This window comes from Ascidiella aspersa, chromosome 7 (genome assembly GCF_963924565.1).
Source record: "Ascidiella aspersa chromosome 7, kaAscAspe10.2, whole genome shotgun sequence".
NCBI classification, from domain to species: Eukaryota; Metazoa; Chordata; class Ascidiacea; order Phlebobranchia; family Ascidiidae; genus Ascidiella; species Ascidiella aspersa.
In genome coordinates this window covers 3,910,656-3,937,184 of record NC_139453.1, presented here as the reverse complement: position 1 = coordinate 3,937,184, position 26,529 = coordinate 3,910,656, and the positions used below count along the sequence as shown (strand labels likewise).

General features: G+C 38.1%; 1 protein-coding gene across 2 annotated transcripts in view; it reads left to right on the top strand.

Annotated features, from left to right (window-relative positions):
• The window catches only part of LOC146137312 (NACHT, LRR and PYD domains-containing protein 12-like), a 35,687-nt gene extending 9,267 nt beyond the window's left edge, over positions 1 to 26,420 (top strand). Inside the window, exons 2-13 of one of the 2 annotated variants that reach the window (XM_083393472.1) lie at positions 3,137 to 3,222; positions 4,086 to 4,269; positions 5,414 to 7,131; positions 10,208 to 10,357; positions 11,719 to 11,874; positions 15,317 to 15,478; positions 17,556 to 17,717; positions 20,172 to 20,333; positions 21,457 to 21,594; positions 22,336 to 22,422; positions 24,316 to 24,441; positions 25,053 to 26,420. In XM_083393472.1, coding sequence (XP_083249598.1) covers positions 3,196 to 3,222; positions 4,086 to 4,269; positions 5,414 to 7,131; positions 10,208 to 10,357; positions 11,719 to 11,874; positions 15,317 to 15,478; positions 17,556 to 17,717; positions 20,172 to 20,333; positions 21,457 to 21,594; positions 22,336 to 22,422; positions 24,316 to 24,441; positions 25,053 to 25,109 — 3,129 coding nt within the window. In that variant the 5' untranslated portion in view covers positions 3,137 to 3,195 and the 3' untranslated portion in view covers positions 25,110 to 26,420. The remainder of the gene's footprint in view (positions 1 to 3,136; positions 3,223 to 4,085; positions 4,270 to 5,413; positions 7,132 to 10,207; positions 10,358 to 11,718; positions 11,875 to 15,316; positions 15,479 to 17,555; positions 17,718 to 20,171; positions 20,334 to 21,456; positions 21,595 to 22,335; positions 22,423 to 24,315; positions 24,442 to 25,052) is intronic. The other variant, XM_083393473.1, reaches the window with a different exon arrangement.
• Positions 26,421 to 26,529: the final 109 nt, after the last annotated feature.

Here is a 26,529-nt window from a genome sequence, read left to right as displayed (position 1 = left end):
CTGCCATAATATTTAGGTAACAAACAACTGTTTTTATGTCTTCCAAGCAACAACCAATCGTATTACGACCAACGACATAAAAAGCCAAAAATGCAGTAATATCCACGACAGAATAAGATCTAAATCGTCTGAATACGTCCTAAATTCATTGGAATAAGGCCTAAATGGCCAAAACACGCCTGAAACTGTAGGGAGAGGGTCCATCCGTCTGGCATTGGCAGTTTTGGTGTCGACGTTTGGGAGCCCTAGTTTAGAAGGCGACGTTAGGGCGCCGCTGTTTTGGCCCCGGATTGTTTGCGCCTGTTGGGGGATTGTGTTGGGTAATGGGTGGGATTATAAATTGAATTATAGTTGAAATTATTGGAGAAGTTAGTGGTGGAACAGAGGTTTGGTTTGGAGTTGGATAAAAGGTAGCATAGACTGATTCTGACCGTTTAGGTATTATTTTTGCGGATTTAGGACTTATTCCGCTTACGTTAATATAACTATTAACTATTATTCGTATTTTGGTCTTGTTCCAAACTGTGTTTTATTCCGACGTTGATGCTGCTCTTATTTCGGTCTTAAGGCTGGCGTCATCTCTAAACAATTGTTATGGGGTCGCTTGAAATCCACTTTTAAAAAAGGAGCTGGCCTGTAAAGGCTTCGGAAAAGTTTGAGCTAAAGAAACTCAAAACAGGAACTTGCCACGTCGGCAGAAACCACTGATGCGTGACGCCTCTGCCCTTGACTCTTTTTACGAACGAACGCTACCAAAATGAATTTCTCGGGTGAAGCGAACGTGTCGAACAATTTAAAAAAAAATTATGCGTGATAAAATATACGCGTTAAAATGTCGCTTTTTGCTGCTGTAGTTAAACAAAAACATATTATTATGGAAGAACTGCGAATTCCGACTATAGTTTTAAGGCGGCACGTGACACCAAAATAACCGTTAGGATCCAATAATACCGCGATTGAAAACTTCAACAAATTATTTAGTGTTTGCACACAATGGTATTTCAAAGGAGGTAAAACTGGGCATGTCCATTATGTTTGCCGATTTTATTGCCGTTGGTTAAACGGAATACAAAAAGTGTCACTGGTTTTGTTCAAGGCTGCTGAGTCGTGTCTCGAGTAAGACTACTCTAGTACCGAGTCCGACGTGCGCAGTACTAAATTCGAAACACCCATAAGTCCACAAACTGTCAATTGCAAAGATGGAATAGCATATGGTGGGACATTCCTAGTCACATATTGTGAGTGGATGAGTTGTATTACACCCTATGAGTGCTTGCTGGAAATTTACTCTATTTTAATTACCTAAATGGGTGAAATATAGGCTTTAAGTGGATTTGGAGTCGAACTCGGTGGAATGGGCAAATTTGCCGAGTCGAACTCGACTTTATTTTTTCGGATGAGGTTGGACTCGGGTTGTTTTTAACCGACTCCGCAGCCCTGGCGCTTGTGTGCATTTTTATTATACGCCCATGAGTGCAAAGAAATAATTTATCTATAATCGTTCAAAAAAAAAATTGTTTTGTTTTTGGCAAAAGTCAAGATCTTAAAAATCCTCTTGATATCATAGCGAAGTTAAATAGCCTACTACTTTCTTACGAGAGTATCCAAGATAAAGAGGCACTCATATTGTACGTTTGCGTTTCTAATGGCAAACCTGCCAAAATAACAACAGCGACCGTTGAATTGGTTCGGGTTCTAAAGACGCCGAGACAGCGCGTCGTATATTTGTTCCCCAGATATGTGAACAATCGCGTTTCAGCTGTTCTTTGTCCGAACCTTCCGACGGTTGGTGGGACGCGTTGCTACAAACCAAGCGTTACCAAGCGTTGAACGAAAAATTCGCAGCGCCAACTTGCTTGTATCTCACCTTCTCAGTTAAATTATTTTTAAACAGTAGCGTTTCTAACGGCAAAACCGCCAAAATGAAAACAACCACCGTTGAATTGGTTCGGGTTCTAAAGACGCCGAGACAGCGCGTCGTATATTTGTTCCCCAGTCATTGTGAACAATCACGTTTCAGCTGTTCTTTGTCTAAACCTTCCGACGGTTGGTGGGACGCGTTGCTACAAACCAAGCGTTACCAAGCGTTGAACGAAAAATTCGCAGCGCCAACTTGCTTGTATCTCACCTTCTCAGTTAAATTATTTTTAAACAGTAGCGTTTCTAACGGCAAAACCGCCAAAATGAAAACAACCACCGTTGAATTGGTTCGGGTTCTAAAGACGCCGAGACAGCGCGTCGTATATTTGTTCCCCAGTCATTGTGAACAATCACGTTTCAGCTCTTCTTTGTCTAAACCTTCCGACGGTTGGTGGGACGCGTTGCTACAAACCAAGCGTTACCAAGCGTTGAACGAAAAATTCGCAGCGCCAACTTGCTTGTATCTCACCTTCTCAGTTAAATTATTTTTAAACAGTAGCGTTTCTAACGGCAAAACCGCCAAAATAAAAACAGCGACCGTTGAATTGGTTCGGGTTCTAAAGACGACGAGACAGCGCGTCGTATATTTGTTCCTAGTCTTTGTGAATAATCACGTTTCAGCTCTTCTTTGTCCAAACCTTCCGACGGTTGGTAGGACGAGTTGTTACAAACCAAGCGTTGCCAAGCGTTGAACGAAAAATTCGCAGCGCCAACTTGCTTGTATCTCACCCTCTCAGTTGAATTGGCTTGTAAGTGATTTAATTAGCTTCACTGACGACTTACAAGCCATAAATCGAAGCTTGGATGTTAATTTCCGTTCTTGCGCAACATTTTACAGGAATCAATTCGGGAGCATTTGTAAATCAACATCGCAATACGGCGACAAATATTTGTGGTTTGCACTAAAGCAGGCCTTTTACTTATCGGTGTTGCATTTCCCCATTTAATCATTCACAATACAAGAATCTTAAAACGACCAAAATAACAAATGTTGTACAACAACTACACCCTTAAACCGTTTCAAAGAAATCCAGGTGTATAGTGAGTGTCGCCTGATACCTGTGTTCTTGGCTCTGTATGATAATGTCGACATTGTTTTGTGCGCACAATTGTTCGACTTTCTTGTGCTTTATACTTTGCTTTCTCAAACTCAGTTATAGTTATATTTTCACAGAAGTTATAATTCCAATAACTGATTTTGTTGCATTTTTTTTAGACAACTTTGTATTTGTTAAAACTTGTGAATCGTTTAACCGGTCGAACACTAGTTCAAGAATGTCCGGCCCTGGCAACCCCAACCAAGTAAGTTTTTTGAAAAAAAATATATTTATCTATAGAGTGTTCTAGGCAACCGGGGACGTGGCGTTATTTTGCACAATGTGCGCGAAAATGTATTTTTCCAGAATGTGCGCGCATTTTTACGGCGTTAATGTGCGCACATTTTCGCATGCACATTTTAGCGCACATTGTGCAAAAACTCCTCGCATCCTCGTCTCGTTCTACGAATTTCCGATAAGTTAATGGATCCAATTCAATACCCGATAGCTACTAATTTGAAATAGGGATTTGCGATTCAAAGCTGCCATTCCTATAAGAAAAAAAAATTTTTTAAACAAGATTTGTTTTTCCAGTAAATCGTAGGTTGACAACTAAATGTTATTAAACTTTAGCTCTAAAGCACATTTTGGCCCAAATAGCCGGAAAAATACGTTCAAATTTAATATGTTTTCTTGCTAGAGAAAAGTAACATAATTTGTTAGGATTGGATTGCAGCAGTATTTTATAAGCACCGGGTGTGACAATAAAATGTCAAGTTTGGACATGCTACCGATTTAAACCCTTTATGTAAAGCTGCACAAATTTTGAAGAATATGTAGGTTTAAAAAATATCTCCTTTCGGAGCTTTGAAACGATAAAATAGGACAAATCCGTAACACAAGAATACACTGAAAATGCCCTATACGCTATAGCAGATGAGTTTTACAATTTTGCTTCATAACATGCTATTTCAATATAGTGAAAAGAAGTTTTTCTGGTAGGCCTACTTTCTATTTCATCCTTTTGGCTACTTATCCTGTGTGAGATAAAAATAAACAGAAACTATATTTTTATTTTAAGATGTAGTATAGAAACTTAATACATATTTATCATCAACGTTTATGCAGGGTGAAAATGCACCTCAGCTTCCACCAGCAAACAACCAGCCAATCAATGTGCTACCTGTAAACATTGGTGATGTTTACGGTCATCAAGGTCCCATACAAAACCTCCAAGGCGACGTTCATATATATGGCCAGCTACAGGGACCTGGAGTGGCTTCCGACTCAACAGCGACCTCATCTGACAACGGTTGGTGATAACTTCGATTTAAAACTAATGACCAAGTGTGGGTTGCACTACAGTAGAGATATCTTTGCGTGCAATGAACCCAGCCCCTGAAACGCGACTGTATTTCAAGTTAAACACATTTAGTTTGAAAGCGGCTAGAATAGATCGATGCAGAGCAGTGTGCGTTACCAGGTGATATTCCACCGTGCGTACGAATTGACGTCACTCGGCAATACGTTTATGACTTATCATGAATAGAAATTGATAAAACACAAGTATCGAATTAAATTCATTTTAGGTGTTTGCTTTTTTAATAGTCCTATACAAAGCGCTAGCATAAGTTAAGATAAAAATTTTGCAGCAAAATGATTTGAAAGTGCGTCTAAAATAAATAAAGTTATTCTTCCTTGTCTATTTTACTTAAGGTTGACAAAAATTAAAGTTTAAATAGGACCGTTGAACTATTCGATGTTGTGTGATTTGATATTGAAAAAGCTGTAAACACTACTACAGCATAGCGTAAAAAATTGCAGTTCTCAAAAATACTTAATTGAAACAGATTCGCGCTTAGCGCATTTATAAGGTAAAATAGATAAAAAAATAATGTTTGCGGGAATATGGCCTTGTATCGGCGCCTCTTGCGTCTTTGCAACTTATTTAAAACTCTGGTAGGTTTTTAGAAAGTTCGTTTGCATTACAGTTTTGTTTGTTAAGTTTTTGAGAAACATGAAACAATATTTATCGACTATACAAATATAAAACATTCTACGTTTTGTCCGAATAAAAGCCGGTTTATGACAACTTCAATAACCACTAAAGTCCAGAAATAAAGCAATACGTTTATGAGATTTATTTTCCAAACCCAGCCTACGCTTAAACACGCTCGTATTTCTATTTAATCGTTCGTTCGCGATTCGCGTTGAAGTAAAACCGACGATAGGCGTTATTCATTTACTAACGTTTTGGTGGCTGTAATAAGCTAAGCGTGCAATGCCAAATTTTACGCTATATGCTCTACCAAAAAAGTTATACATCCATATGTGTTAGTTAACTCACATCATAAAACAAAATGGTGAACCAATTGGGTGCATTAACATTGCGGAAAACATTTGAATTTCATTCGTTTTATTCCTTCAGCTTTAAACAAAAGTTCTTACGTTTTCAGCAACATCATGGCAAGAAAAGTCTCAGGAAGCAGCTAACAAGGTCATCGGAACTCTACCAAGCAACCCAGTTCCTCTTGACATCATTCGGGATTCGCAAGAACCATTGGAGGAGTTTGGTTTAAAGGGATTGAAGCAACTCAGAGACAACCAGGTCAACTCAACCACGCTTAAACTAAACCAACTATTTACTGCTGCAAAACAAGAAGCAATCAATGAAGCTAAAAGAAAGAAATTTAGAAATAAAGCAGCATATGACGATTACGTGGAGAGGCATGGCAACGTGGTCGGTATGACTGGAATAGCTGGAATTGGAAAAACTACAGCTATTATACAGACACTAACGGAGCTTGCAGATGAATTACCAGCAGATCAAAAGGGATATTGGCTTTTTAAATACCTAAAGACTTTAGATCTTAACAAAGAAATGGGTGTTCTAGAATTGCTGTCATCCAACCCAAACTTGAAACACACAAAGGAAATAGATGATGAAATACTGGAAAAACTTTCCAAATCCAACAAGCTGTTTATCTTCCTGGATGGTTTGGACGAACCTAGGTTCAAGGATCTTGACATGGATGCTCCAGTGATCGGATTGTACGATCGCGCAACGCCGGTTGTCATTTTGCAAAACCTACTCCGTGGCGACATTCTTCCAAATGCTCACAAGCTGCTTACTTCACGACCGGGGGATTTTCTCAAGCTACACCCAAGTTGCAAGCCCCACTTTGTAGTCAAGGTAATCGGCTTCAACGAAAGCTCTCAAGATTTGTATTTCCGACAAATTTGCCAGAAGCAAGAAGATTATGAGAAGGTCATCAAGTCACTTGGTCAAAACCGACATGCAAAGGCTTTGTGCTTTCTTCCTATGTTTGCGAAAACCGTTGTACCTTACATCATAAAGCATGTCACTAAAGATGGCACTTTTACGCTCACGGATGTGTTTGCGGCTTTTGTGTCCGATTGCATTCACTCCATTAAGTTTAAGGAACACCCAAGAATTTTGCGCAAACTTTCAGACCTGGCTTTACACGGAATGCTCAATAACAAGATCACATTCGATGAAGAAGACTTGGATGAAGTCGGACTTGATGCTGAAGGAATGGAGGACTTTCTCAACATGCAAGTTTTCTCCAGCGACCTCAACCTACGCATACTGGAAGGGGAGAAAGTATTCTTCTTTATTCATTTGCTGTGGCAAGAATTTTATACATCACTCAAGCTGTTGTTCGATACAGACCTGGCTACATTTTCTGGGCAGCTGCAAAGCATGGAAAGTAATACGTGGGAAATGGTTCTTCGGTTTCTTTTCGGGTTGCTAAACACGGGACTCCACCGTAAGCTAAAGCCTATTTTCAAAATCTCTTCCACCGATGTTGCCAGCAAGAAACGTTTGCTTAATGGTCTGATTGATTCGCTTGGATCTCAACTTTTATCAAACGATGACGAGAGCTTTAACTCCGATTTGTTTAAGCTTTGCAGTTTGGCGCAGGAATCAAACGATGAAGAAATCACCGCGAAAGTGGCCGATTCCCTCCCTGGAGAGCTTCGTATAGAGGGTGGAACGATCCTTCCCAGTGAAGTGTCAAGTCTCTGTCACGTGCTTCGAGCAACACAAAGAGAGCTGGTCATCAGCATTGGGGAACCTTACCGCCTAATCGCATTTACCGGCAACGGTTTAGAAATGTTGATGGAGACAATGGCGAGAACCAAACACAAGGTTTGTGAAGTTTTACTGTTGTTTTAAGTTTTAATTTTTATACACTATTTTCAAATAAATGCAACAAAGCAGCGGTAAACGCTAAACGAACCCTGCACCGAAAATTAGCTTTTATCTAACACTAGACGAAATGCCCGGCGTTGCCCAGGTTAAATAGAATATTTATCAGTTAATCTTACTGGTTAAAAAATAATTACACCTACAATAGCCATCATAATGTACGAAGTCTACCTGAATTTAATCTGGTTAAACAAAATGAAACAATCCATCATACTTTGGCTCTTTATTACTCTTGCACATTACGTTGTACCATGTTAATCTGACAGCCTCATGTTATAGCCTATAATTATGGAATCAGCAAATAACCCGAAAGTTATGTTACGGATAGCGTATAAAGTTCTTAAGAGGCATAAATAATGCAAACATATTTTTGTAATGCCATAACAAATTTGCTTATGCCTAAACGTTTGTACTGCGTGTCACTAAATAGAAAATTCAAATCATGTCATATCGTATGTCTAAAATCAGTTAACCTAATGCTTTTCCACAATCAGAGTAACACCCCACACCCTGTGTGTTAGCGGTATTAATAGAATGTCGTGTTTAATTATATGACTTATCTGCGTGGCTCTAAAGATCTAATTCTTTGTCTCCGTAATTTCCCAATACTTTTTTAATTTGTTCACAATCTAAAGACTAAAAATTAACGTAGGCCTGTAACCTAAAAAGCAGTATCTAAAATTTTGTGTCTGAAATAGGTCACTAAAGAAAAGTCGCGAACGCGCTTTGGCCGTATAATTACTAATTCACGTGTTACCAGCATAGTTTAAGCTTTCTGAAGCCGCAAAATATAGCCGATGATTTAAAAAAATATTATGGTATTTAACATCAAACCAAACTGCAACGGTGTGTGTTTGTTTTAATTGAGGTACGGAAGCGCCCCTTCTGCCCAAAAACCCGTGACATATCGATGGAAAATTGCTTAAAAAGTAGTAGCAGCAATTATTCAAATTGGCGAAATTCAAGCAAATACGTAAAACCCATACTGCATCCAACGAAAGAAAATCCTCTTTTTAAAGTAAACTTGCTTAAAGTTCAAACCGCTACAATAAACGCGATATAAACTTTGCCACATGAAACTTTATTTTACCAAGGCAATTTACTTCACGCAGGTTATTGCCTTATAAATGTGTGAAAAGGTTTAACCCGTTTCGTCATAAGGTTCTGCAAGTCGCACGCACGCTCTTTCAAGTTAACATGCAACGAATGTTGTGTGATGTTTTTGAAATGGTATAAAAATTGCTCACCCGTGACCGGTTCGCGATGGCGTTCGCTTGAGATGCGAGACTTTCTCTCATAGAAAGAAACCAATTTTTTTCTGTCTGGGAGCGCACGAGTTTCTTTCTATTTTACCGACTTGCTCGGCGACTCGCTTAAGAGGAGCAATAGGAGCCATACGTTTCTCTGTTTGTTTCCCTAAAACGCGAACATGATGACCCACAAACTTTTCCTTTTTATATATTGGATTTGAAAGGACGGTAAAGCGTTTGCGCCAAGCGCGAAGAAAAGCTATTGTGCAAATATTTGATGTTCCCCGGGGGTAGCGAAAGGACGTGAGGTTCATCGAGTGTGCTGCCGCCGATAAACATAGTCTAATCATAACCAACAATAAAATTGAAAAAAAAGATATGCGGAAAATTTAATCGTTAATCTATGATGTAATTTGAATAGGATATGATGTTATTTAAATAGAACCGTTATAATGTCGATATAGTTTATTTTTCATATTCAAACCACACAAGAACTAGTGTGCAGCACCATAAAATACAATCAGACATACTAAGATAGCGTAACGTTCATTGTTGATAGTACTAGTTCATGTACGTCGCATTTGGGCCGAAAAAATGCGCAAAAAGAGCGCATTATTGTTACATTTGTGTAGTTAAAATAGACAACAAATTTCGGCAAAGGCCTTTTGCCAAGTTTGTAAAAGAGGTGGAGGGCCGGATGAATTACATTGGCGGGGTTGCCGACCCCTGCTCTTAAAAGGTACTTTAAACTTCTATCACCGCATGATGACAGTAGAGTGTCCCCGAGTTTTTTGACATTAGTGGACAACTTGTTTTTTCACAACGGTTTGATTTCCTGTTGTTCACCGAGAATTGATGGCACACATATTGCTGTATAGTCGGCAAAAATATTCATGGTCTGATGTTACGACGTTTAAATGGCGTTGTTATGCCGAAAAACAGACCGTCATTGCTCGCCTCTGAGATTAAACCGGTGAAATTAGAACAAATAACCAACGCGGTTTGTACAACTTTGTTGCGCAATAACATGCGCGACTTTAATTGAGTCTATTTAGCTAAAAACGCAAAACGCATTTTTTTTTTTTAGTTATACACTAATATTTTTCTGTTTCGTTTTCTGATATAACCCTCTTAATTGGCGCGACAAATTACGTTTTTCAGTTTGTTATTGGACATTAGTGTTTGGGATGTTATACTCCGCACTCCCCAAACTCTTTGTAGTCACTGTCTTCCCTACAGCATTAAACGCTTCCACCCCCAGCAAGTATTTAAGTTTTTTAATTCAGAATCCAGATTTTAATATTTCGTTGATGATACTAACTGGAAACGTTTTAACGCGAGTTTCGTGTTAAATGAGGAGATAATTAATTTACAAATACAAAAGAAATGTTTTAAATAAAACACAGTTCAAGCAAGCGAATTTTAGGATCAATAACTACAGTTTGAGTTTAAAACTGTTCGTATCTTATGCCTTAACAATGTGCGTATTCTACAGCCGAGTAACTAGGAAATTTAGTGAAATAGTTTCTAAGTGCATATATATATATATAACATTTTAGCTCTACAAATGACTAAATTAATTACAGTTTACAATAAAACGTCATATTGACCCGCATTTTTTCTGCAGCGGCTTTGCTTACACTTTTTAAACCACGTCATTGACTAAAGGTAGCCAACAATGGCGGGCGAGGCAAACTGATCGGCGCATAAGTTTGAGAACCTCATCTATCTGGGACAGCGCAACATATCTTGTTGTTATTTTGTAGATGGAGCTTGTAAGTGTGATAACTGGATCACGTGACTTCACTGCCTTGTCTACCTGCGTCCATAAGATAAACCGCCTGCGGTTGGTCAATTCGAGCGATCTGTCCGGTTTCGAGGATTTTACTGCAGCAATCGCACTCAGAGAAACAGCTGTAAGTTAACTTACGTGCGACAACTGACATGGTTATGTCATAATGGTCAATATTGTGATGGGGCGGGCGCGATCATCCAATCACACTATCGACAGTCAACCGGATAGGGGAAGTCCCTGGGTGAAACGCGGACACATAAAACTGCACAGGGGAAAGTCCCACCAAGCATGGGTAGTGTTCGGGATGTACTCCGCAACCCCCCACTCCTTCGTAGTAACCATTTTTTTTTTTTTATACACTAATATTTTTCTGTTTTATTTTCTGATATAACCCTCTTAATTGGCGCGACAAATTACGTTTTTCAGTTTGTTATTGGACATTAGTGTTTGGGATGTTATACTCCGCACTCCCCAAACTCTTCGTAGTCACTGTCTTCCCTACAGCATTAAACGCTTCCACCCCCAGCAAGTATTTAAGTTTTTTAATTCAGTATCCAGATTTTAATATTTCGTTGATGATACTAACTGGAAACGTTTTAACGCGAGTTTCGTGTTTAATGAGGGATAATTTTTTGTACCAATAAAAAAGCATTTTTTTATTAAAAAAAACAAAAACACAATAGAAGCAAACGAATTTCAGGTACATTAAACCACCGTTCTAGTTTTAAAACTTTAATTAGGAATTTTAGCAAAATAATTTTGAGCGCATAAATATATGGAATTTTAACTTTTACAACGACTCAATTAAGTACAGTTTAAAATAAAACGTTATGAGAGCGATCTATCCGGTTTCGAGGTTCTTATTGAAGCAATCGCACGCAAAGAAACCCCTGGAAGTCTTACGTGCAACAAGTGACAAATACTTGGTTTGTAATTGCCGCAATTATAATTCGCCTAATTGTTAAGTTTATTGACTTTCAACTTAATTTCATCAAAAAATTAATTTTGTTTCTCCGTCATTCAGCGAATATGATGATTTGTGTCCAGTAAGTGTGCGAAGCCATGAAAGATGCATACACATTTACTTGTCAATTCAACTGAATAAAAACGATATTTTTGGAAAGACAATTTGTGACGTTTTATGCGGATTTCACATTCCGTTACATATTACTCGATATTCAAACACGGTTAAAAAATATGGAAAATCAATTTTTGTAAAATGACTGAACTGAATTATGAATTTTTTTGGTAAATTTACTAACTCCAACTATAATGATGAATCACGTGTCGTGTACGTTTGATGTGTTTATTTCTTTATAGCAATTGGTCGCGCAAATATTTGTCGAGTAGAAACTAAATTCAACTTTTACGACGTTTTCCGGTTTACAATCAATTTGACCTCTGTCCGTATTTAGCAGTTTGAATAGGTTTTATGACTAAGTTTAAAACTTTCGTTAACAAACCAAACTATATTTTGTGTAGATGGAAGAATTATTGGTGAACAATTTGGAGTCACGTGAGTTGAGTTGCCTGGCAACAAGTGCAAGCAACATCAACAAGCTGAAGTTGTTGAACTGCGACACTTCTGGGTCAAATCTGCAACCTCTAACTGACGCCATCTCATGTAGAAAGCATCCTGTATGTTTGTGTTAGTTGTAATAAGTAAATACGTTAGCATTAACCGCACATGCGTGGGCCTCGACAAAAATTAGGGGGATGGGGGCAAAAAATATTTTTTACAGACTGTTTATATCAAACATACCGAGACGTGTAGGTTTGTCCTAAATACATCAGTGAGAATATAATACACGCTTCCATACAACTCGCCAATCACATACTTTCATAAAAAGTTTGCATGGCTGGATGTTTATGTTTCACTTAAAAAACGTCTTTGAAGCATAAAGTCGGCACTTGTTTGCAAAAAATTACCCTCTCTGGTTTTGTCTAGTTAATAATTCAAACTGTTCTAACAGCCTTGTGCATATTGATAGATGTTTAAAAAGGTCTGCAAACAAACACTCAAAAATGTCAGCCGAAGAGGGTTTGGAAACCTGGGACAAGCACATGGGACATTTACTTGGAAGCAATCTGTAAACCACAAACGTTCAAAAAATTGTTTATTCGGATACACACTATTTTGCGCGTTCAGTTTTCACAATTAGGCTTATATGCACCAATATCTGGATATTTTGTGCAAATGTTTGTAACACGACAAATAAGAAAAATTCAGTTTCGACAGCGGCTTTTGCTTTCACACAGACAATGCTATATTCATTAAACACATTCGGTAGTGGCATGTTTTTCAGGCAAATATGTTGTCTTATTTCGGTACTTCAGTATTACGACAATAATGCAAATTTTTAGCAAATTATTATTCTACCTAGGAAATTTAATTTTGTGTCATAGACACAGCAGTTTCTTGTTTATTCCATAATGCTCCAGATGTTCAGCATGGGCGCCCGCAGGGGGGGCAAGGGGGGGGCACTTGCCCCCCCCTGGAATTCAAAATGTGATTATTAGTATTATTTGTAAGTGTAATGTGTATTACTTATGAAGGTTAAAAATAATATACACTATCCATTGCCCCCAGTGGCGTATCCAGAGGTGGCGGGAGTTCTTACCACCCCTTTTTGTAAGTGATATTATCGTTTTTGGTTCGTTTTTGTCATGGTTTAACAAACTGTTCGAAGCGGCGTGCTTTTTAAGTAATTGGGTCACGCGTCTTAATCTAATGCGAAGCCAAAATCGAGTGCAAAACGCCGTTTTTCGTTTTTAGTTTGGTCGACCGTAAACGCTGGATAGTTTTTCTCTTTCGTTATTTGTTTAGGTCAGTGGTTCTCAACCTTTTTTCTTTCGTGTCCCATTTACCTTGCAAAAAAATTCTGTGGCCCAGTAAAAAACTTTAAAATAGGTTTAGAACAAAACACAGCAGAATATATTTCAAAACAGATTGTTTAATCAACCGTGCATTAGTGAGATACTTGCGGCTGAACAATAAATTTACATTCCTTTTTAATACCTCCCAAACCATTATTCCTTTAAAATGAAATAAAATGACACAAATGAAACTAAATCTAGCTTTTTAAATTGGTATGTGGCCAACCTCAAATGTTCTTATGGCCCCACTGGTTGAGAAGCGCTGGTTTAGGTTGACTGATTAGCAAGTGTGTATTCGACAATTGACAACGCTAGTCAAACTTTAAATGAAACAGATTCCTAAAAGGAGGTATAATGGTGACTGTCCTGCGCGTTTTAAAGTATAAATTTAAGTAATGATAGTTAACGCAAAATTATGCTCTTCAAGCATACTCTAAGACCACGTGCTAAGTGTGCAATGGACACGACTTATTTCCCCTCAACCTCAGCTTGTAATTTAGCTGACTTGGCACACAGCTCGGCGCAGATGTTGCGCCAATCGTGGCATAATAACACCCGGTAAAAACGATCTTCGTTTAGTATTGCACGTGGTGAAAGGATTGCTTGTAATTTAGCGCTAGTTCCGTTCATGGAACTTGAAAACTGCGCTGCTGATAGTCGAATTATGTATGATTCTACCACAATTAAACACACATATTTCACGGTCTTGGTTTGTTTTTTTGCCCGAAGTTAACGATTGTACACCGTGGTTTCGCAGCTGGCGCCTGACAGGATTGTCGACGACGCACATGCTCGCTTTTGCTGGACGTATTTGGCTGTTTCTGGGTTTTTTCTATCACGTCTTGCAATCACCATTCTATGACGTAATACTGTCACAATTTTAATGACGTCATTATTCATTAACATCAGGCGAAAATAGGGGAATTCCCTAAGTTGAAAATTTAGGACCCCTTTTTTGATTTTCTGGTTACGCCCCTGATTGCCCCCCCCTGAAAAATTTTCTGCGGGCGCCCCTGGGCTCGAGCGCTACTGTAATATTTCACTTTTTGTAGTGATTTTAATGGTTTCGTTTCGTGTTTATTCTGTTTTTAAGATGTCCTTTCATTTACATTAAAATTACACGTGTGTAGTTAAGTAACTGAAGATATAATTCATGGATTAGGAAACTTTCTTGAATTTTAGACTAATTGCTACTTTTTACGACCGATTTGGATTATGTTTAGTTACTAACTCTCTTTATTGCCACTTTTAATTAAAACTGCATATTTTCTGCAAATTATCTACTGTTTTAGCTTTGTCAAAAATTCCCTGTGATTAGCACTGCATGATTTCTGTCCAATAAACGTATTTATTTTCTGAAATACACATATTATCGAACGATAACGGCCCTATTCAAATACAGTTTGGCTGAGTTGCAGATAAACGATAAATGTTATCCCCCTATCCAACAATATTTGTTCATATTTTAATATAATAACACCTCAGCAACTGGGGGTTGCAACTGCTTTGCGCGGATCTATCATGTTTTTTGTATTGTGTGTCGTCACACCTTTTGAAACATGATTTACGCAATGGTTAATTTTTGCGCTGCAGGCGACATTGTTACGTGGTTTCTGCGGAGCCTTGTTACTGCTGTGGAGTCAATGTCCTCACAACACAATTGTTAAAATCAGCTTGATAAACTCAATTTTTCGCGATTCGCGCCACCAACAGTAGATACTTTAGTTTTTTCAAATTGTCTCATTGATATGTAATTCAAAGTGAGTTTTTCGTAGGGGGAAGCAAGGCATAAGGGTATGACCAAAAACGCCTTTATAAAAAAACTTCTTTATATTGTTTAAGTTGCCCAAACTTATATTTTGGGGTGTGCGATGGGACGCACGACGCAATTTGATCAAAGTGGGCTAAACCTAGAAACATAATTAGATTCGCGCGGAACGCTAAAAAAAATTCCATTTACTTGATCAAAATATACAGTTTGTTGGGGGGAAGGGCATAGCAACGTATTATACCTGGCAAAAAAATAATTTTGCGTTACAGACACAACAGTTTCTTGTTTATCCCATACTATTCCCGATGTTGGGGGGGGCAAATGCTCCCTATTGCAGGCACTTATGGTCCAGGATTAGCAGACGACACCTTCGATGTTATGGAAGCTAATAGAGGGGAGATACGTAACAATTGGAACTTCTTGTCATTGTAGATGGAATTGTTGGGACTGTATCACAGCAAGCTGGATTCACGTGGTTTGAGTTGCCTGGCAACAAGTGTACACAACATCAACCATCTGGAATTAACGTATTGCGAAATCGCTGGTTCCGATCTGCAACCTCTAACTGACGCCATATCACGAATGGATCGACGTGTAAGTGTGTGTTGTTGAAATGAAGGGTGTGTTGAATATTGGAATGACATTGAAGTGGATAAACCAGGCAACAGCATTGCGTGTAAACTTTGGTAGCTGAACCACTGTCTGGCGAACGAAAGATTTTTGGTAAACGTATTTTTTATGTCACCATTACTAAGTAATTACTGGCAGGGGGAATGCGGATTTTTGCATAAGGGCGCATGAAAAAATTGCAGGTATGATGTCACAATGGTACGTCAAATCGTGACGTCACAAGTAACGGACATAGCGTTACGTCAAAACGTGACTATTTTTTATTTTATCAAGACGGAAAAACACTCGCGTGTAGAGTGAAAAAATGCCTTCGTAAAGTTTAAGTTTCCTAAACTTTAATATTCAAGGGTGCGATAAGACGCACGGCCCCCATGTATAAACCGGTTTTCAAGTGAGCTAAGACATACTAGAAACATAACTTTGATACGCGGGTATTCCGAAATACATTTGCATTCACTTAGTTACATTAGGAATAAATATGGTTAATGGGAGCCATGGCCACGTGCCCTGTCCCATGGATCCATCCCTGATTACTGGCCTCTAACCCTGATTACTGGCCCCTCTGGCCCTGGCCTGGGTACATTTATTCTGATAGCACTTCTTCTCAATGGACCATTATTAACTGGACACCCTTTTTGTTTGTGTTTACTTATGAGAATTAATTACGAACTAACACTTGAATTACAATTACTAGTTTTTTTAAACATTTTCCTGTTGAAGTAATTACACCCTGAAAGCGCCTACGTTCCCTCATACTTTTATATTTCCGCAATTCTGGAGCGACATTTAGTGATTTTTTGGCATTTCCTTTAGCGCTGATCTTGCACAGCTCAGTTGCTTGAGTGACTGTTCTGGTATGGCCGAGGTCATTAGTTCGAATCTCACCGCAGGTAATTTTTACTTGCCTTGCTTGCACGGACATCCTTGCAAGACCAACCGAATACGTTTAGACATTCTCAATAAGTAACATCAAGCGGTGGTTGTTATTTCAAACTGTAGGCCTAGGTAATGGAGATATTCAGTGCATCCTACTTAGACAGCAATTCAAATTGTTTGCCCGAAATTGATACAATAACTTTTTAAAGTTAGACCGCAATGTTATTGTTAATAGATTTCAATTTTCATTTAATGCCAGTTTAATTCGTATAGCTTCAGTCTATCGCCAAGTGAATGGATAAGAAATACGAATAAATTTAGGCGAGGGTTTACGTTAAAATACGAACGCCGGGTTCTTTCTGCATTTTATTTCTGTGATTTTGCAAAACCTAGGTAGAAATAATTAACCTGTTGTTCATTTTTAGAAAACTCGTACACGGATGTAATGACCTGAGGCCTGGCTTATTTTAGTGATTTAACGAAAAATAACAATTAATTTAATAATTTTAAGTTGTTGGAGTTCACTAAAACGTCCCATAAAATTATTTTGTCCAACATTGCCCCAATAGGTAATATATATCCCAGAGTTGTCACCTAACCTATTGATCGGAGGAAAGCGAGTCTTTGTGATTTTACGTATTTGTTGCTTGACCTATTACACAACCTTAGTATGCTGCCTGCGAATTTTTTTGTTTTTGCTTGTTGTGGCCCTTGCACCATTTAAATTTGCACAGGCCTGGTTTAAACTCATCTTCCTTGTACAATTACGCTGTGCCCATCAAGTTTCGAGTTTTTTTCGATTTAGCATTTTAAACGAATTGCTCTGTAAAAAACAACACAAAGGCTAGATAGTTATGCGAAAGTTAGGCAGAGTATTTAACACTATAGGTTGTTTAAAGTGAAATATTAATATAGCTCTAATATTTTAAAACTAGTTTACTGCTTCAACCTTAATTTCCCTTAAGTTAAGCTCTCTGAATTTAATTTCTCTTCTACAGTTAATATTTAAAAAAATTACTCTTGATAATGTGCATTTTTGGCGATGGTCAATCCTAGCACACCCAAATAATGTTAAATTAATGTGATTCAAGTCACCAGTTCTATATTCGTAGATGTTGTGTGGGTTTATAGAGTTGGCAAATCTACCAATTTTTTATTGTCACAGTTGGAGAAACTGTATCTAAGAGGCAACAAGCTGGATTCACGTGGTTTGAGTTACCTGGCAACAAGTGTACACAACATCAACCAGCTGGAATTTACGTATTGCGAAATCGCTGGTTCCGATCTGCAACCTCTAACTGACGCCATATCACGAATGGGTCGACCTGTAAGTGTGTGTTGTTGGAATAAAGGGTGTGTTAAATATTGGAATTGCATTGAGGCGGATAAAACAGGCAATCGGCATTGCGTATAAACTTTACTAACTGAACCACTGTCTAGTGTACAAAATATTTTTGGTCAACGGAATTTTATGTCACCAAAAGTAAGTAATTACTGGCAGGGGCAAATGCGGGATTTTTGTTTGAGGGGGCATTAAAAAATGCAGGTATGATGTCACAATGTTACGTCAAATCGTGACGTCACAAAACATAGCGTTACGCCAAAACGTGACTAATTTTTTTAAGAGGGAAAAGCACTAACGTGAAAAATACTTTTGTATAGTTAATGTTCCCAAACTTTAATTTTCGAGGGTGTGATAAGACGCACGGCGCCCATGGATAAACCGGTTTTCAAGTTAGCTAAGACATACTAGAAACATAACTTAGATTTGCGGGTATTGCGAAATGTATTTGCATTCACTTCGTTACAATAGGCAAAATACAGTTGGGGGGAGCCATGGCCACGTACCCTCTCCCATGGGTCCACCCCTGATTATTGGCCTCTAAATGAACCTTGCCTGGTATATTTATTATGATAGTACTTCTTCTCAATGGACCTTTATTAACTAGGCATCGATTTTTTATTGGGTTTACTTATACATTCAATTTACCAACCAAAGCTTTTTACGATTATTAGCTCGATAAACATGTTCCTGATAAAATGATTGCACCCCCAAAAAAAGATCCTACTTTTGCGCAAAGAATATTTCTGGGATTTGGGAGCGACATTTAGTGTTTTTTTATTTGCTACATGATCTTGCAGAGCTCGGTTGTTTGAGTGACTGTCCCGGTATGGCCGAAGTCTTTAGTTCGAATCTCACCGCAGGCAATTTTTTTTTTACCTTGCTTGCACAAAAATCCTTGATGACCAACGTTTAGACATTCTCAATAAATAACATCAGGGGGTAGTTGTTTTTTCAAACTGTAGGCCTAGGTCGTGGAGATATTTATTTTCGTGCATTCAGTGCATCCTACTTAGACAGCAATTCAAACAGTTTGCCCAAAATCGATGCAATAACATTTTAAAATTAGACCGCAATATTATTGTTAATAGATTTGCAATTTTTATTTAATGCCAGTTTAATTCGTATAGCTTCAGTCTATCGCCAAGTGAATGGATAAGAAATACGAATAAATTTAGGCGAGAGGGTTTACGTTAAAATACGAACGCCGGGTTCTTTCTGCATTTTATTTCTGTGATTTTGTAAAACCTAGGTAGAAATAATTAACCTGTTGTTCCTTTTTTTAAATCGTACACGGATGTAATCACCTGGGGCCTGGTTTATTTTAGTGGATTTAACGAAAAATAACAATTCATTTAATAATTTTAAGTTGCTTGAGTTCACTGAAACGTCCCATAAAATTATTTTGTCCATCATTGCCCCAATAGGTAATATATATTCCAGAGTTGTTACCTGGCCTATTGATCGGAGGAAAGCGAGTCTTTGTAATTTTACGTATTTGTTGCTTGACCTATTACACAACCTTAGTATGCGGCCTGCGAAATTGTTTGTTTTTTGCTTGTTGTGGCCGTTGAACCATTTTAATTTGTACAGGCCTGGTTTAAACTCATCTTCCTTGTACCGATACGCTGTGGACACGGAGTTTCGAGTTTTTTAGATTTGACATTTTAAACGAATTGCTCTGTTAAAAACAACACAAAAGCTAGATAGTTAGTTATGCGAAAGTCAAGCAGAATATTTAACACTATAGGTTGTTTAAAGCGAAATATTAATATAGCTCTAATATTTTAAAATAAGTTTACTGCTTCAACCTTAATTTCCGTTAAATTAAGCTCTCTGAAATTTATTTTTTCTTCTACAGTTATTATTTAAAAAAAATACTCCTGATAATGTGCATTATAAGCAATGGTCAATCCTTGCACACCCAAATATACCGTATTTTACAGAACATAAGGCGCACTTGAAATCTTTTTTTTTCTCATAAATTGATCGTGCGCCTTATAAGCCGGTGCGCCTAATGTATGGATCAAGTACGGTACAGTGCTTTATTGCCTACACTCAAAACCAGTACTGATACTAATATTATATAAATAAACCACCGTCTTACACAATAAACTGGTAAAAGCAGCTGCAACCGTGATATTCACTAGCCTCATTTTTTCTATTGCTCATTGTACTATTGTGACTAGCTTACATTTATTACGTAACAAGTAAAAAAAAGGGTGCGTTCTATAGGCCGGTGCGCCTTATGTATGAACATAAAACTAATCACAGTAATTTATTGACAGTGCGCCTTATAATCGGGTGCGCCTTATGGTCCGTAAAATACAGTAGCCTAATTAAATTAATGCGGTTCAAGTCACCAGTTCTATATTCGTAAATGTTGTGTGAGTTTATAGAGTAGGCAAATCTACCAATTAACCTTTTTTATTGTCACAGTTGGAGAAACTGGATCTAAGTAACAACAAGATGGATTCACGTGGTTTGAGTTGCCTGGCAACAACTGTACACAACATCAACCAGCTGGAATTGGCGTCTTGCGAAATCGCTGGTTCCGATCTGCACCCTCTAACTGACGCTGTTTCACGAATGGATCGACCTGTAAGTGTGTGTTGTTGAAATAAAGGATATGTTGAATATTGGAATGACATTGAGGTGGATAAACCAGGCAACAGCACTGCGTATAAGATTTGCTAACTCAGCCACTGTCTGTTGGACAAAATATTTTTGGTAAACGGCTTTTTATGTCACCATTATTAAAGCAATTGAAGAATTAAATCGTGACGTCACAAGTAACGGACATATAGCGTTTCGTCAAAACGTGACAATTTTTTTAAGACGGAAAAGCACTAGCGTGAAAAAAATCATTAGTATAGTTTAAGTTTCCCAAACTTTAATTTTCTATGTTGCGATATGACGCGGATAATTTGGTACATAATTTGGTAGCAACATATTTAACTTAAAGGGCATTTAACTTTAATAATGCAGTTGGTCGGTTTTTACAGTATTTTTTTCCCTTTACTCAATTGATCATTCAGATCACATTAAGCGCATCTAATTTATTAGCAAACTATGAGTAATCTTATTTGTTAAGCCTTGTATGCAAACAAATGTGCAGGCTTCTATTGTTTATGGCTCTGTGAACTGAAAGACAAGGGTCACATCATTGTGCTTAAAATGTTTGGTGGTTAAAATTGGAAGTCAATTTAGTCAATTTTCGCCGATGGATAAACCGGTTTTTAAGTGGGACATACAAGAAACATACTTTAGATTCGCGGGTATTGCGAAATATTTTTGCTTTCACGTAGATACAATAAGAAAAAATAAGGTTGAGGAGAGCCATGGCCAAGTGTTTTATAAAACTTATGTAGATTTAATTGAGCTGGTGTAGAAAACGCGTAGCCGGAAGTAATGACCCGGGGTCTGGTTTATTTTAGACGCATGTTCACTTTACACAAATTGTGAATTTAATGAAAAATGACAATATTTACAACCACTATAGGCATTCAATAAATTTTCAGCTGCTATAGTTAACCAATGTACCAAAAAATTATTTTTTTCCACAATGGTCGCAATACATTTTATACATCCCAGAGTTTTTTCCTGGCCTATCACGAATAGCAGTTTTTTTGGTGTAAGTTGCGAATATGCATTGTTTAATTTGGTAGAACCTGTATGCAGCCAACCACGTGCTTGTATCTTACATTATGTTGTGCTTATGTAGATGAGGAAGTTGAACCTGAGCTTCAACAAGTTGGGATCGCAAGGACTTGCTTTCCTCCGAACTTGTGCCCACAATGTACAAGAGCTGCAGTTGGGTAGATGCGGCATCGATAAAGCTGATGGGGAGTCTCTGCGCGATGTAGGCACTCAAAATTTAGGAATATGTTGCCGGGGCACGTCATGATGCTTCCCGTTGCATCGAATGTACAACTTTAGTGGAATAACATGTCGATATTTACCAAATACCCATCTCCAGCTTGATTGTAGTTAGTGGCGTTCACGCGAATAAGTTGTGAAGTAAGGCGCTTGGAGGTCTGACCTTTTTGCGATCGAATGCATTCGCTTGTTTCTCGCTGAGATCAAGTTTGCTTGGATCTGTCAAGGCCCGACTGAACTAAGAACCAGAACTAAAAGCAGGAAAAGCTAAACACAAAGCGTCGGGTTCAGAACGAAACAGCCTGGCTTGACTCGGGCGAATAACGAGTAGAGCGAGTTGCGCAATAACGAATCCGCGAGTAATCGGTTAATTATATGACTTTACTTGTATAATGATATTTAATGAATGTTTATATAGTGGCAGTTGCGTTTAAATAGGCGCTATTCTAATTTCAAATGTACCAACTTATACTTTAGTCTGACTGACGCCTAATGTTGTTACACAGCTACGCGTATATCCGCTATAGCAAGTTTTGCTTTATAAATAACCGACCAAACCAACAATACGAGTACTCAATGTAATGAGGTAATCTCAACAGTTTTGCGCATGTCTACATTCTGCATTTTTGCCGCCATGGGTAACTTAAGTAGTTTGATCAAACACATATACAGAACATAGAATCGTTATATAATCGATTCACGTCTTAAAAATCTGTCTCCACAGTTATATCAAGAAAGGCAAGCGGAACCAGAAGCAAGTCAAAGTCAAGAAACATACACTGAACAAGATTTGGACGATGAGACAGATCATGTAAGAACATTTTAACATTAAAGTACCAATATTTGCTTCTTACTGGTGATACCAAGTGTTGTAACAATATTTTTTCTAATGGCTTTTTAATATACAAGGTTTGAAAATAAAGTTTTAAATCACAACAATATTAATAAATATGCTGTTGCTACCTGGCATAGTATATTTAAAACAGGTTCCTCTGGCAATTTATATTATTTTCTACCAACGTTTCGGCTTACTATCCGGCAAGCCTTCGTCAGGGACTGACACACAAAGCCAACAAGACACAAAGTAAAATCACAATAAGAAAAAAGGAGATAAAAATGTGCGAGACGCGTTCAAAATACACGGCGATAAAACAACGTTCAAAATATAAAGCGATAAGACAACGCGCAATTTAGAGGTAATCTTTTAGCACCTGTCGGTACGGCGCTGGAAACAAAACGTCCGTTTTGATATTCATCGTATCCGGCGTTCGGTGTATCTGCCAGGATTCGCGAAACAGCCGTTTTCGGTAGTCGCTCTCTCTAGCAAGAACAGTGCCCCCATCGAAATTAACATTGTGTTGACGACTGCAAGCGTGCTGCGCCAAGGCTGACTTTTTGGCGTCGTTGTTGTTCACATCGCGAATATGCTCTTTCCTGCGTGTATCTTTCCGTTTCTCCAACGTACACCATCGGGCAATCGCCGCATGGAATTGTATAAATGACGCCCTTCGTGTTGTTGACGTCTATTGGTCTTTAGGATGAGACAGCAAGTGTCTACATGGCACAGCTATGGGTTACATGGCACAGCTTTTTCGCGTTGCGCGAATTATCTTTCTGCGTCCTTTTGTTCACGTTTTGATGTTGCCTTTTAAATTGATCAGCACTTCTTTACAGTTGCGCGGTGGACAGCTGCCAAAGTGCGTCACGAAAAACGTATTCACAAATATTCGACATATCTTTTTTAACATTTTTTTATCTTTCGTTTTCGGCAATGTAATAAAAATTTGCAAGAATTTAAAAGAAATGCCGTTATACCAAAGAAAACGCGCTCGCTTCGCTCGCTGGTTGTGCCTTGACTTAAAAACGTTTGCAAACACTGAGCTAGCTTAAGTTTAAATGTTATCGCGTTCACCAAAGTAGTTTTATAACACCTTTCATTAGTAGTATGGAACTCGAATTTTGAACCAAACAAACGCTTTGCGCCAACAATATACTTCCTCCATAAATTTAAATAAACACGTTCTTAAGTGAAAAAACGATAAGAGGCCCGGCTGATTCACAGTTGTTCTAAAGGGTTAATAACACAATTCCTAGTTAATATTTTGTGCGGCCCGCAGAGACCTTACTGAGTATGGTTTTGGCCCGCGACTAGAAAAAGGTTGCCGACCCCTGTTTTAAAGAACCAGAACAAGTGGCGCGAACCTGGGATTTATGTAAGGGCCCCCAATTCAAAAATTAGGGTAGAGAAAACTAAAAAATACGTTGCGCCACTTAAAAGTGACGTTTTGCTAATTTCGGTTCGGGTAAACACAATTTTAGTGATGTTCTAGTTTTTAATGCAGCCCCAGCTGAGTCCACCGCCGCTTTGCGCAAAGTGTTATTGTGGATATATATCGCATCACCATAGCTGCATGGATCCGGTAAAAGAAATATATTAAGCGCAGTGTTATTCGCCCCGAATTGATGCGCCATTATTCGTCGTAAATGTGTTCAAAACATTTAAAAACAATGTGCATAGAAACCATTTGAGGAACTTCATTTTAGCTTTTTTTATATAGCTTCAGGACTCTTATTTTCGCCCATCAAAGTAGCGGTGCTTGCAAAAATTAGGTTTAGACGTGCAGCTTCATACAGCTCCGCAATAGTATAAGTGCCCTTTAGGGAAAATTAGGTTATAAATGATATTCATCAATTGTCTCCACAGCAATATGCGGAGCCCGAATCCTCCGCTACAAACAAGGAAGCATCCACGGAACCAGAAACAAGCCGAGTGCAAGAACATGATTTTAATCAACAACAAGTCTCCGATGAGATCCGTCCCTCCGAACAAGTTAGCCTTCGTTAATTTATTTACATTTATAGTAAGAATATCACGCCCATACAAAATAGTCTGCTGGAAATGAATAAATAGATATTCGAAACGTTCAAAATACTACCTATAGTTCTTGTGGGCTTTGATATTCATTCTACGTCTAACTAAAACCTCCGACCATTAAGCTCCAAAATATTTATATTCAATTTTACTTGGTTGGTTTATTTAGGATGTGATGTTTTGCACAGGCACTGGGAGTAAGTGTTTTCTACGTCTGTGGACATATTTAATTATATATCCAACCACTTTAGCGTGAAAAAATTACAGGCTCTTAGGGCTACTGTCGTAAAAGGAAAAATAGCATAGGGTATGTTTCAACCAAAACCACATTATATGGGTGTGTAACTTGTATTACACTCCTATGATTGGATTGGCATATATATCCATACTATGACGGGGATAGGTGTAATACAGGACTGTGGGTCGGAGCCGGACACGGGACTCAATGAAGGATTCGGCTGTATTTTTTAGCCAGGGTGAAACCCCGGTTGTTTTAAACCCACTCCGCAGCCCTGTAGTATGGTGTGTGATGTATACTTAGTATTTTATTGTGTTGTTTTGTGTTACAGCGATCAGCCCGGAGAAGGCGTAGACGCCAGAGATGCCAGAGATGCCTTCTGCTATGAGGAGCAGAGGTCGAAATGAGGATCTATCAACGGCAAAAGAGTTTTGCGCTGACTTGCAATCGTAAACCAAGGGTTTAAAGAAACAAAAGAAACTCCAAGCAATTTCGACCATAGCGAAAAAAGTTTAACTTCAGGTTGGCTATAAAGTGAACGGACAAAGTTATGTTTCATGCAAACGCACCACTAAAGCCGATGCATTCACCTTTGCATATTTTTGTCGTTTCGTATTTTCTTGCAACAGTAGCAACAGGGTTTATTTTCTATCCTTTCTGAACAGTTTGTCTGCGCTTCCAACAACGAATAATGCACAAACACAACGACACAAGCAAGATAATTTAGACAATGAACTATCTATTTTTTCGTATATAACTGGGCGGTAACAATTGTTCAGTAACCTGGCAGTACTCGACTGTTACTTTAGTGTTTTCCTTCTTCTACATTTTGATTAGGGTGGAAATTCAGCATCTGGGGCAACAATAATATTTGCGTTTTTTCGCGAACCATACACAGTAGACTCCAGATTTAATAATTCGTTTTGTTCCCTTAATTTATCAAACTATTAGCTTTTGTTGTATGTTTTTATTATGTTCTTGATATGGTTTGCACGCAAACACAAAGGATGCCATGTGAAAAAAGCATCGATATTAAGTTTGAGCGTCACTAAATTAAACAATTTTCCACAGATAACGATTTTGCGCCGTGCAACAATTGGTCCACGTGCCTTAGTTTCAACCACTCTGCGTTAAACGGTGCTTCTAAAACTGTTTGCATCGAGTAATTCTGAAGCGTGGCGTGCAGTTTTCGTAGTTTTGAAAATAGCACATTTGCGTTACAAACTTGAATGCCGGCAAGCATGCTAGACTTGAATGCAAACCACCAATTATATAACTGATTGCATTATGGTTTTTACCTGTTGCCTTGTTGTGTAATTTCGATAAGTTTTTCACAGCCACTTAGTTTTTACGCAGCGTTTTATTTGTAAGGCCGCCACATATAAAGTTGTGGCACTGGCACTTTACAAATGGTATCACTTTCCTTGCAAGGATGTGTAAATAAAAAACCCAGGTCACCTAAAGTCAACTTTCAATGTTTCAAACCCTTTAAAACCACCGCAATTAGCATCAAACTAATTACAATTTGACAGATGGTAATGGTTGGACGTGTTTCAAGTTTAAAAGAAATGAATTGTAAATGAAATATTTTTAAATAACAAACATTGAACAGCAGTATTTTACTTTTATTCGTGCTGTAAACTTTCTGCTTTCGATTTTTGAGTGATTTTTCGCCCGAATAAATGGAAGTTAAACAATGGTTGGCTGTAATGCGAATAATGTCAATATGAGTTAAATAAAGGTAATTTAAATGTGGAATAAAACCCCAACCTTTTACTCTTTCTTTACATTTCAATAACTGCTCGATG